The 12,366-nt window shown below is 43.3% G+C and overlaps 5 protein-coding genes across 5 annotated transcripts; 4 read left to right on the top strand and 1 right to left on the bottom strand.

Annotated features, from left to right (window-relative positions):
• Nucleotides 1–197: 197 nt before the first annotated feature.
• V865_004312 (uncharacterized protein) lies at nucleotides 198–1,565 on the top strand (the record flags this gene model as incomplete). Its single annotated transcript, XM_066228096.1, has 3 exons — nucleotides 198–768; nucleotides 842–985; nucleotides 1,072–1,565. 3 exons carry the CDS (start codon nucleotides 198–200, stop codon nucleotides 1,563–1,565), a joined length of 1,209 nt encoding a protein of 402 aa, XP_066084193.1.
• A 67-nt stretch (nucleotides 1,566–1,632) lies between these two features.
• Nucleotides 1,633–3,331, bottom strand: V865_004313 (WD repeat-containing protein JIP5; the record flags this gene model as incomplete). The annotated part of the gene is made up of 8 exons (XM_066228097.1): nucleotides 1,633–1,757; nucleotides 1,863–2,006; nucleotides 2,079–2,204; nucleotides 2,342–2,523; nucleotides 2,660–2,839; nucleotides 2,911–2,964; nucleotides 3,028–3,233; nucleotides 3,305–3,331. 8 exons carry the CDS (start codon nucleotides 3,329–3,331, stop codon nucleotides 1,633–1,635), a joined length of 1,044 nt encoding a protein of 347 aa, XP_066084194.1.
• A 426-nt stretch (nucleotides 3,332–3,757) lies between these two features.
• On the top strand, nucleotides 3,758–5,899 carry V865_004314 (uncharacterized protein; the record flags this gene model as incomplete). Its single annotated transcript, XM_066228098.1, has 8 exons — nucleotides 3,758–4,452; nucleotides 4,521–4,588; nucleotides 4,658–4,773; nucleotides 4,841–4,859; nucleotides 4,938–5,085; nucleotides 5,159–5,393; nucleotides 5,467–5,723; nucleotides 5,800–5,899. 8 exons carry the CDS (start codon nucleotides 3,758–3,760, stop codon nucleotides 5,897–5,899), a joined length of 1,638 nt encoding a protein of 545 aa, XP_066084195.1.
• Nucleotides 5,900–6,226: 327 nt separating this feature from the next.
• V865_004315 (uncharacterized protein) lies at nucleotides 6,227–9,728 on the top strand (the record flags this gene model as incomplete). Its single annotated transcript, XM_066228099.1, has 13 exons — nucleotides 6,227–6,639; nucleotides 6,711–6,836; nucleotides 6,960–7,110; nucleotides 7,218–7,292; nucleotides 7,357–7,553; nucleotides 7,640–7,797; nucleotides 7,868–8,040; nucleotides 8,107–8,544; nucleotides 8,622–8,783; nucleotides 8,846–8,927; nucleotides 8,998–9,198; nucleotides 9,270–9,349; nucleotides 9,414–9,728. 13 exons carry the CDS (start codon nucleotides 6,227–6,229, stop codon nucleotides 9,726–9,728), a joined length of 2,571 nt encoding a protein of 856 aa, XP_066084196.1.
• A 361-nt stretch (nucleotides 9,729–10,089) lies between these two features.
• On the top strand, nucleotides 10,090–11,900 carry V865_004316 (uncharacterized protein; the record flags this gene model as incomplete). The annotated part of the gene is made up of 4 exons (XM_066228100.1): nucleotides 10,090–10,496; nucleotides 10,585–10,968; nucleotides 11,096–11,387; nucleotides 11,613–11,900. 4 exons carry the CDS (start codon nucleotides 10,090–10,092, stop codon nucleotides 11,898–11,900), a joined length of 1,371 nt encoding a protein of 456 aa, XP_066084197.1.
• Between the last annotated feature and the right edge of the window lie 466 nt (nucleotides 11,901–12,366).

The raw sequence follows: 12,366 nt of genomic DNA on the forward strand, positions 1-12,366 counted from the left end.
TTGATTGTTTTTGGTTTTCCATGTTTTAATCTTACCCTATGTGCTCACTCGCACAAAAACTTTACACCGTCATAGGCACAAGGACACAAGACACACACCGCAGCATATGCAACATCACATCCGACATATTCAATCTGCAGTATCATTGTCGACATACCAAGCATAGAAGATCATACATACATACAACACGTCCAAGAATGTCATCGTTACTCAAGAATATACCAAGTATAACGCACCTGAGTCAAAAATCAATACTGGAAATCACTGGACCAGACTCTACCAAATTCCTCAAAGGACTAAGTTGCAAGGATGTTGATAATCTCGGTGGGGGGTACAGTGGATTCCTCAATGCATCAGGAAGAGTATTGCATACTTCTTTCATATTTCCGACAGTGAAGAAGTCAATATTGAAAAATGGGAATGTCAGAGAAGAGAAAAGCTATTTAATCACACATGAATCCCCCATTGATCATCCAGCGAAATTGGAGGAATTCTTACCGCCGTTCAAGTTGAGAGCCAAAGTCAGGATTAGGGATGTATCGGATCAATGGGACTTGTATTCTGCCTACGCCTCGACCTCAAAGGGAAAGGGGCCAGAGAGGAATTGGAAATTTGGGAGTGGAGGGGCAGCTGAATCTCAATGGTCGTGGAAGGACGACATACAGGATATGGAGTTGAAGGAGAACGAAGTGGGGTGTTGGGACTTGAGAGCTGGTTGGGGTGAAGGTGGATTGGGTAGACAGGTGCTGGTCCCCAAGGGTGACAAGCGTGAGTATAACTTCATTCGATATATCTGTTATCATTCAAATGCAATACAACATGACTGACATTGTGCTGTTAGCCTCCCTTACCTCATCTCACAATACATCTCCCATTGACGACTATCATCTTCGACGGATGATATTGGGTGTACCCGAGGGTCCCAATGAGATTATCCCAGGTCAGGCATTACCACTAGAAAGCTGTATGGATTTACACGGAGGAGGTAGGTCAGACCAAACTATCCAATCTATCTATCCGTCTGTATTGTGCTATAATTCTGATACTTACTGTTGTTGGTCTTATATCTAGTCGACTTCAGAAAAGGTTGTTACTTAGGACAAGAACTGACCGTCAGGACCTATCACACCGGCGCAACTAGAAAACGTATTTTACCTATACGTCTAATCCCTTTGACTACCAATATCAATACAAATACATCGTTATCAGACTACCTATCTACCCCTACGCAGATACCTATTGGACAGACGGACGAACAGTTAGAGATCACCTATACACCCTCTTCATCTGCCAGTTCTAAAAAACCTAGATCAGCTGGAAAAATATTATCGCTCCATCCATCAAGTATGGGAGTGGGATTGGGATTAGTCAGGATCGAATTCGCAGAAAGATCATGTTGGTCTAATATCAATCTTAATCAAAATATAAAAGATTGGTTTGAGAATGAAGAAAATCATAGGTTGACTACTCGGGTTGGGGATCAGATATATGGAGTGTACGTGGATAAAGGTGAAGCGTATAGTGAAGCTTTGAAAGCTATGGACAGGCCGGCAGGGGATTTATAGAAATAGATTTAACATACAAAAATGCATTATATAACATTATAATAGACTGAATTAACATAGACTTTCCTTACAAATCAGCAAAGAAATCCGCATTCTCCTGTTCTGCACCGCCCCTACCCAACTCGCCCAAACCACCTTTACCCTTCTTTTTCTTCTTCTTTTGTTTTTCCTGTTCAACTTCCATCTCTTCGTCTGAATCGGAATTCGCATCTTCTTCTCCTTCCTGTTCCTCCTGTTCATCGTCGTCGTCTCCATCTTGTTCCATCTCTTCATCTTCATCCTCGTCTTCATCTTCACCTTCACCATCTGAATCTTCGAATAAATCTGATACGTCCGTCAATTTCAGACATTCATCATGACTGACACTTCCCAACCATCTTGAATTTCGATCCAACTTGATTCGTTCGATTGGGTATTCCTCATGAGACGCTATCACGCCCACTAAATCAAAGAATTATATCAGTCAGCGATATAGACTGGAAAAAAGATGAGCAGCTTGATATATCTACTTACAGAATTTATGGGGTAATACCTGCAATACCCTGATCATACCGTCTTCTGAACCCGTGGCTATTATATCAGGAGTGAGAGCAACGATGGCATCGATCGAAGCTGGATGACCCGGTATACGGTCAACCGCTAATAGAATGACAGGAGGTGGTCAGCCTGCGGATCCACAAGCAAACACGATTTTCCGCGATCATAGATGTATTGTTGTATCCTTCTTTCATTTTGCATAGGAAGGATATTCATACAAGGGAGAATAGTAAACTCACAATCACCCCAACCTAATTTCCTATTCCATATCGACAATATACCCAAACCACTTCCGACTATAGCTTTCTGACCTCCTTTTATCTGTACGATCGATAACAGTTCATCTTCCTGATCTGCTGATACGGTCAACGGCTGCGCTTTGTTCGATCGGATATCAATTACTGATAAATGTCCATCTCCACTATAAGTAGCAAGAAAGATTTCAGTCAATACGATTGCATTTGCAAATATACAAAGTTAATAGTGATTAGAAGGGATTGCTCTGAGATAATTTCGCATGTTCATGGGGTATAAGAAAGATTGCCGACCCAACTCACGAAGTTGACACAAGCTGTCGTTTATCATCGAAATAAGTGAAATCTGAGATATAATCGAAATGCTGATTATACTCTCTAATCACATCTGGTTTCCTTGGATCCCAAAGTTTGATTATCCCATCATCATCACCTGATGCTATCAGATTTTCGTTTACGCAGAACACACGATTTATCGGTACACTAAATCAAACGCACACATATCAGCTGAATACCTAGCGTGAAGCAGTGGTATACTTCGGTTGTATACTCACTCATGGGCTTTCTCCTGTTCTCTCACTATCGTACCCATTTCAGTTGTCAATTGACTATTCATCCAATGCATATCAGTTCTCATATCCATTGCAGATCAATGAGCTTGAATGACCCACAACAAGGTCCCACTCTTTCCTCCCATCCAGATATGTTTCCCACTTTCCTCGACAACCAAAGCCCTCGCAGTCCTCTTGGAAGGTCTGACAGACCATGAAGAAGATGTCGATCCATCTTCGTCGTCGTACCTCCACGCTTTGACTTCTCCCGTTAAGAGCGAAGAGAAGATTACCGATTCATTAGGATGGAATGCGAGGTCGAAAGGCTAGAGGTTCGCCATTATATATCAGTTGATACGCTCATATGCAAGAGGAGTAGCGGTCGAAGAGCTCTCACCTGGTTTCTGAGTTTGATATCTGGCATCTTATTTCGATCTCGCTCTGCTCAGTAGGCTGTTGAAATGTCGAGAAATCAAAGCCAAATCCAAAAAATCAAAATTCAGAAATCAAAATAAACCTGTCGATCAACTTTTGGGAGACTATCGCGGAGATGCGAGTACATCTCCGCAAGTCACCCTAGAGTAGTCGGCCACCTCCGCCGTAGTCATCGCGTCTCACATACGGGTGAATTGCGCTGCTGCTACCAACTACAAAAGATGGATTTGACCATGTCACCGCTCCCATTCAACATCATCATACATCAAGTATACTATCATTCCCTTACTCCTAAGTAAGACTCGATTCGAGCAGCCTTTCCTTCAAAAATACAGAATAGAAAGAAGATATAAATAAGATCAAATAGAGAAATCCGCAACTCGCCTCTCCACATCAACCCTACCTCTATCCCCCCATGTCCTCCTCTGCCAAACGCGACGTGCCTCTTCTCGCTCGCCCCCAAATCGCTCAGAGGATATGTGAAGGCCAGCAGCTCATCATCCTCCACTCGGAAGTGATCAACGTCACTTCCTGGTCACCTTATCATCCAGGAGGAGCTTTGGCCCTACTTCATTTCGTAGGGAGAGATGCGTCAGACGAGATCGAAGCTTATCATTGTGATGCCACACTCGAACGAATGAAGAAGTACGTGGTGGGAAGGGTAGAAGTAGATGGAAAAGGTTGGAAACCACTTACTCCTCCTATTGCTTTAGGGTTGGTCAGACATCCAAATGGGGTGAAGAACAATTGGGTAAAGGAAGGGATGGTAACTCTTGGACAAAGTATACTACAACAGCAAGTCAATATACCTATTACGTTGAACGATGATAAAGCACCTATACCTAATATCTCGGCATCTGTTGATCCATCTGAGATACAGCTGAAAGAGGAGAACGTGGAGATATATAGACTGACTGTCGAACAACTTGAACCTCCCAATTCGGAACTGGATAGAGAAATAGAGTATAAACGATCAAAGGCTTTCCAAGAGTTGAAGAAGAGAGTGAAAGATGCTGGATTGTTCAAACCTTCTGGATGGCTTTATGGGTACGAGGCAGAGATTATTAGGTATTTAGCATTGGCTATGGGTGCTTTTGGTCTGTTCTACTAGTAAGTCACCATCAACGCTCAAGAAGGAAGAGAATTGAAACTGGTACTGATGGTGTCTTGTGGTATAGTACGAATGGATGGTTAGGTCAGATGACTTCTGCTTTATGTCTTGGTTTACTGTTCCAGCAATTAGCTTGTGAGTCATTTCGTCGCGAATACTATACAACGTAATGGATGGCTAATGATTCTTCGCGATGATCTTTAGTCGTCGTACACGATGCTGGTCATAAAGGTATAACAACAGATTATTTCTGGGATAGGATGATAGGTATGACTGTAGCTAGTTGGATCGGAGGGCTGAGTGTGGGGTGGTGGTGCGATGTAAGCGTGACTTGGTAAACTATACTCAGCCTGAAGCGAAAACTTACGATAAATCCCCTTGACATAGAATCATAACATCCATCATCGTAAGTTGCCTTATTCAGTAGCACCGACAGAAAATATATTGGATCATCAACTCATGATTTGTGATGCAATATGTACAGTCGTTACCAACCATCCAGAACATGATCCAGACATTCAGCATATCCCTTTCTTCGCTATTTCGAAAGACTTCTTCGGCTCCTTATGGTCTACATACTATAAACGAGTTATGGCTCTTGATGGGTTCTCGAAAGTCATGATTAGTGTTCAGTGAGTTGTCCTCAAAAGCTGTTGCTTACATCATCGGCTTGATCTGACCTTTGTTCTACTACCCTTCCATCAGACACAAGCTATATTATATAGTCCTCTCTTTGGCCAGATTCAACCTCTACGCCAACTCATATATGTACTTACTGGGACCGAAACCGAAAAGAGATAATTACTGGAGATATGAGATTGCCGGTATTGCATGGTACTGGTTCTACTACTTATCGATGTTGAAGAGTTTGCCAAGTTGGAAAATGAGATTGGGTTATCTGCTCGTTAGTCACATAGCAGCTAGTCCAGTACACGTTCAGGTGGGTATTACCTTTTTCCATTTCTTGAACATTACACATATGAGACTGATTTTGACTTTGGTTGTGATGATAGATTGTCCTATCACATTTCGCATGTTCGACTGAAGATCTAGGTCCAACCGAATCCTTCCCCTCACGTCAACTACGTACGACGATGGATGTGATTTGTTCACCGAATATCGAATTCATCCATGGTGGATTACATCTCCAGGTGACACATCATTTGTTCCCTAGATTGCCTAGACATAATTTACGAGCTGCCAGTTTGTTGGTTAAGCAATATTGTGAGGAGCAGGATATAGTCTACAAGGAATATGGATGGTTGAATGGGTATGCTTCACTCTCTCTCTCTCTCTCATGAACCGACGGAGACGAAGCTGACGCTCTGTGATTCTGTGTGTATCAGAAATCAACAAGTCTTGACGGTCTTGAAAGACGTGGCCAACCAACTTGAATTGCTCAAGAAAGTTGCAGATGGAGAGATACAGGAGAGGATGATGAAGTGATTGTGATCTTGCGATCATCACAGATACATAATTAGATTATGGACAATAGCTTGCCATCTCATCTTGCCATTCTTTATCATCACACGTACTCTGCTATGTAGATCTACCATGTATGTATGCTGGTCATGCATCCCACTTTGAGGGTTTGAGGGGTCTATCCGATCAATTCCGTCGGATCTTATTATTCTATGTAGTTACGTAAAACTCAACCTCAAGTGACCTCCACGCCACTCACTGCAAAGTGACGACCATGACCATGACGCTCCATATATCTCGCTCCCATACGTGTTATTGCTCTTTGAGCTTCATCTCATACATCAACCCACAATGTCATTCTTCAAGAGGAACGACCCCACCGCCCCCGCAGCTAGAAGGGCAGGAGCAGGTGGGCCAGGTGGTGGGCCAGCTGGTAACTCACCTTATGAGAGATTACCAGCCGATAACGGTTCTTATTCATCTTTACAACCTCGACAGAGTCCCGCACCTCCTCAACAACAACGAGACCCATATGGTCAATCTCAAGGTCAACCCCAAGGATATGGATATGATAGTCCACAAAGAGGACAACAACAACAGCCTCCTTTACCACCTCGTAATCCACCTTCATCGCAACAAGCAGGAGGAGGGTATGAAGGGTATTATCAAGAGAAAGCTGAATATAGACCTACCCAACCTCAACAGCCTCAAGGTCAACAGAGGGGATATCCACAACAATCTTCTGGAGGTGGTGGAAGAGGAATGTAAGCTTCCCATGTACCCACTCGATTCTGAGGTGGATCTTAGCTTATGCTATATATGATTGATTGAATAGGTATAATATCGCACCATGTCCCTCTGATCCACTTGCTCTAACCAATAGATTGGTAGTCAACCCGAATGATTTCCCACAAGACGTTGAATTTGTATTGATGAGGAATAAATTCATTTTCTCTATCGTGTGAGTCCTCATTATCCCACTCCATCATCTCTCAAGGTCGATACTTTAACAAACTATCCTTCTTCTCTTGAGACTTGTCTCTTGATTCAGTGGGCAACGTCACTGACACGCCTTGTGATACAGACGAGACCCCACACACACACTCCCACCAAGACATGTCGGTCCATCGAAGATCATCAGACAATGGGTCGGGCTATCTGCCGTAGGAGAGACGGTGGATCTGGAACCTTATCATCCTGGAAATGGAGACTGGGCTAGTACCGTTGAATTAGAGGTGAGTATCATTCGATATTTCGACACTCTAATTATTCTCGCCCCCTTCCTGTGGTTCTATGTTTTATATCCGAGCTGATGTGGTGACTTGAACAATCGCATCGATAGGTCGGATTCAGATTGAAACGAAAGGAGACCTCCGATCTGTTCGATAGTGAAGAAATGGCTGCTGCCTTTATCAATGTAAGTTTTCTATCTGACAGATCTCCTGATGACCCGGCTAATGATTGTGTATGTGTTGTGGTAGGCATTCCCCTCACTCCCTCTCACACCTCTACAACCCCTCGTATTCGATTACCGAGGTCACGAGCTCAAAGCTAGCGTCAGAGCTGTGTCTACCCTCGACGGCAACGATGGTGGCACGGGTATAATCATGGAAGGTACAGAGGTGATCTGGGTGAAAGATCCAGCAAGTGGAATAAAGTTGAAAAACAGCTCGAAAAGGTTCGTCTTTGTCGCATCCATTCATTCCGCCATTCCGATGATCAGAGAAAACCATTTCGCTGATCATATTGTTTACCGCAAATTAGAGGTCCTACCAATGCTATCCTCGCACCAAACTTCAAATTCGAAGATATGGGTATCGGTGGTCTCGATACAGAGTTCGCAGCGATTTTCAGGAGAGCTTTCGCAAGTCGTATCTTCCCTCCTGGCCTGGTAGATAAATTGGGTATCCAACATGTAAAAGGTGAGCTGGCGAGCGTCGAAGTCCGAATATCTAAAGCGTAGTTGACGTACTCGTTTTCGTTTGCTTCTAGGTATTCTGTTGTTCGGTCCCCCTGGTACTGGTAAAACCCTCATGGCCAGACAGATTGGTAAAATGCTTAATGCGAGAGAACCAAAGGTCGTCAATGGTCCTGAAATCTTGAACAAGTTTGTTGGACAGAGTGAAGAGAACATCAGAAAGCTATTCGCAGATGCTGAGAAAGAAGTGAGTGCAGTATCGCTTTATGCCTTCTTGTAGGTATGGACTGATGTGGTTCGGCATTTTCGATAGCAAAAAGAAAAAGGTGATGAAAGTGGGTTACATATAATCATCTTTGATGAGCTCGACGCTATTTGTAAACAACGTGGATCGACCAATAGCGGTACCGGTGTAGGAGATTCGGTGGTCAATCAATTACTTTCCAAGATGGATGGTGTAGATCAACTAAACAACGTTTTGATCATCGGTATGACAAACCGAATGGATATGATCGACGAGGCTCTCCTTCGACCTGGACGATTAGAAGTTCATATTGAGATCTCTTTACCGGACGAAGCTGGACGATTCCAAATTTTGAATATCCATACGGCCAAAATGAGAAATAACGGCGTGATGGCTGATGATGTTGATTTGGCCGAGTTGGCGGCTTTGACGAAGAACTTCTCAGGTGCAGAATTGGGTGGTTTGACGAAGAGTGCTACGTCCTTTGCATTCAACAGACATGTCAAAGTGAGTATACGTTGTACTCGTATATCAGTCATCAATAGTACGGCCAAGTGTCGATCTGAAGCTGATCATTTTGATAGGTTGGAACCGTCGCTTCATTTGAGGAAGTAGAGAACATCAAAATCTCGCGAGCGGATTTTATGCATGCCTTGGATGAGGTACAGGCAGCTTTCGGTGTATCGGAAGAAGAGCTACAACAGGTGGTACAAAATGGTATCATCCATTATTCACAACGTGTGAATGTAGGTTGTCAACGTTCCACATCGAAGCAAATGATAGTCCAAGCTGACTAAAAATTATGTAGGATGTGCTCAACGATGGAAGTTTGTTGGTCGAACAAGTTAGAAAATCAGATAGAACACCTTTGGTATCTGCCTTGTTACACGGTGAGTTTCATCCCATCTTTAGACAATCATATAAGACCAAAAGAGACAAGCTCATATTTTGGTGTGATAGGTCCCTCCGGTGCCGGTAAGACTGCTCTTGCAGCCACCATAGCCATGGCCTCGGATTTCCCATTCATCAAATTGATCTCGCCTGAAAGTATGGTTGGGTTCTCCGAACCTCAAAAGATCGCTCAATTGCATAAAATCTTCTCGGACAGTTATAAGAGTCCATTGAGTGTGATTGTAGTCGATAATATTGAAAGATTATTAGGTGGGTCTCGCTGCAATTCTTAGTACGTGTTGTGTAGCACAATCAGCTGATATGATCTTATGTGATTGTAGATTGGAATCCCATCGGACCTAGATTCGCCAATGGTGTTCTACAAGCTCTGGTCGTACTGTTCGGTAAAAGACCACCTAAGGTAAGTTACCAAACGAGCGAATTCTGTTATCGTAGAACGAAGCTTACTCTCTCATGACATGTAGGGTCGAAGACTTCTGATTCTAGCTACCACGTCCAACCGATCAATCTTATCAGATATGGACGTCTTATCAGCCTTCGATACCGATATACCCATTGCACCCATAACCACCTTGGAAGGTATCGATCATTGTCTCAAGGAAGTCAAATTGTTCTCATCGTCTAAAGATCATCAGAGATTATTATCGATCTTACAGGAATCACACGTCAATGACTTATCGATTGGGGTGAAGAAGTTGTTGACGTTGGCGGAAATGGCTAGACAGGATCCTGATCCGATTAATAAGTTGGCGAGTAGCTTGATCAGGGAGGTTGCTTAGGTGGGTTCGGTATTTACGGTAAAGGAAATCTGAAAGAAGTCTCAATAAAACGGTATTGCTTTGTTCGTATATGTAATATATATTTATATATAGAAAGACATGATAAGGATTGAATGGATTGTTTGTCTTGATATGCAGTGATCTGGATATGCATGATATGTCTGCGAGTGGATGTTCACCTTAAAGTCGACTGCTACCAGCTTGATGGGATTGTAACTTGTGGTTGGGATGAACTCAGGCACGAGTCATTCGCTCGTTGACAACAAAAAGTTGAAGCATCCTCCAGTTCAGTTCAGTTGTCGAGATTGGATTTGTTTCGATTTCGTAATCATCACCTTACTCAAGCACAAACAGCTCCAAGATGACGAATACCACACCGACAGATGAGGAGCTTCAGTCCGCTGCTCAGTCCCTACGAGAGAACAACCCTTCATTGGGGATAACCAAATTATTGAGCCAGCTGAAAATCGACCATCCAGAATGGGCGGTATCAGAAAAACGATTCAAGAAGTTTATCACCCCTTCCACCAGCAGTACGACCGGTACGAGCAATAAATCTCAGAGCAGTAAAGGGAACTCATCAGCGGATGATGGACTGATAGCTAAGACTGGGATAGACCCTTTGCTGGATATATCTTCGATAGCACCCAAGATCAAAGTGAAGATGTTCAACGTACAGGGGAAAGGTAAAGGGTTGGTTGCTAAAGAGAAATTGCAAGTCGGGGAATTGGTTTGGCAGGAGGAACCTTGGATAGCTACAAATGACTCGTAAGTGATTTCATATAGTTTGACTACCAATTCGGTTCATGTACAGTAACTGTTACTATACTGACTCTCATATTTCTCTATTTACCAGCGATCTAACACCTTACCTAACCTCTCGTGAAATGTGTTCCCAATGTCTCACACTCTTCCCCCTCCCCAACCCACCATTATCAGTCCCATGCAAATACTGCGCCGAAGTTCATTTCTGTAATAGACGATGTTATTCCAAAGCGGTAGATCAAGGTACGCATAACGATTATCTCTGTGCTGGACAGAATAGGGAATGTAAAGCCCTGTTGAGCTTTATCAACCAGAAGAAAGCTAGGGACATACAGGGTGTAGCTAGGATCATAGCTCAATGGAGGAGATATAGAGATCTAGGTGAGACGAAAAAAGCTGAGGAGGTGGAAAAGAGAGTTTGGGGAGTGATGGCGAGAGTTAGTCAGAGGGTGAAAGAGGCTGAGAGGAGGGAATGGTAAGTGGATTTTCTTTACAGATCGATTCATATTATCATCATCATCTGCGCTTCAATATGAACCTATCTGTCTTGGATATATTTGTATATACTGATTCATGTTCTTACTAACACCCTCTGATCACAGGCCATACATAGCCCAAGACCGACTCGAGGAATGGCGACTCACCCATCTCCTCATCCTCCGAGCACTCAACCCATCCAACGAAGAAGATCCAGAATCATACAAGTCATTCCAAAGATTCTTATCTAACAAAAAGAAGAATATCCCTCCGTTGAGTAAAGAAGAGGAAGAAAGATGGTTCTCATTCGATAGTTTCTTGGAATTGCTAGGACTGATAGGATTGAATCAGGAGAGTTCAGGCGGGTTGTACGCTTTGCATTCCCATTTGAACCATAATTGTGAACCGAATTTACAGGTGAGTCAAAACAGGAAATTGATGATATACGTGGTGAGAGGAGGAAGAGTGGTGGAAGAGACGGAGGGGAGTGAGAGAGGAAATGGGGTGGTAGTGAGCAATCAGATATAGGTGCGGATAGGGGCGAGAGGGCGTGATTGAGGTGCAGCGGAGATGATCAGAAGACGAATGACATCCTTAATTCGGTTCGTCCCATCTGACTAAAGTATTCGCAATGGTCATCAGGTCCGTAACCTCCCTAAGAATTGGACTCCACCCACCACACTCCCCGCCGACCTTCCACCACCTATGACAGCTGCCACCCGAGGGACCAACAAGATCAGTATCATCATCAAGAAGACTATTCACCCCGGTGACGAATTGACGATATCCTATGTCGATCAGAGATTATCGAGGGTCGAGAGACGTGTGAAATTGAGGGAACAATATGGGTTTTGGTGTGGTTGTAACAGGTGTACGAGGGAGAAGAAAGAGGAGGAATTGGCTGAGAAGAAAGAGAAGGAGATTAATTGATTGGACTGAGTATGATTATGATAGAACACGAGGAAGGTTAACGATCAACGACGTTGAACTCCTGGTCAGGGGATGATACTTTTTTGATGAGAGTGGGAGAGAATAGCATCATCTGAGATCATGATAGTTCATCATTGTTACATGTTCTTACTTATCTGACATTGGAAGATTGAAAGACATGAAGAACTGGGAAAGTGGACAATACTCACTTCATGGAAGATTAAGTATGTTAGCATTGACAATTAGTCACGTATAGTCCTATCCATCCATGCATATGTTTCATGTAAACGTATGACAGCCCATACGCCGTAGAAAGAAATATCTTATACCAATTCGCATTCGCTCAACGATCGCAGTGCAAACTACGAGATTACTTCGTGTATATATATGTTCGTTCGAATCGGACGCACGTGCCATATTCATAGTCGTGTGTCATTCAACATCCATTCATTTACACGCAAAGCAA

This window comes from Kwoniella europaea, chromosome 1 (assembly GCF_036810445.1).
Source record: "Kwoniella europaea PYCC6329 chromosome 1, complete sequence".
Lineage (NCBI taxonomy): Eukaryota > Fungi > Basidiomycota > Tremellomycetes > Tremellales > Cryptococcaceae > Kwoniella > Kwoniella europaea.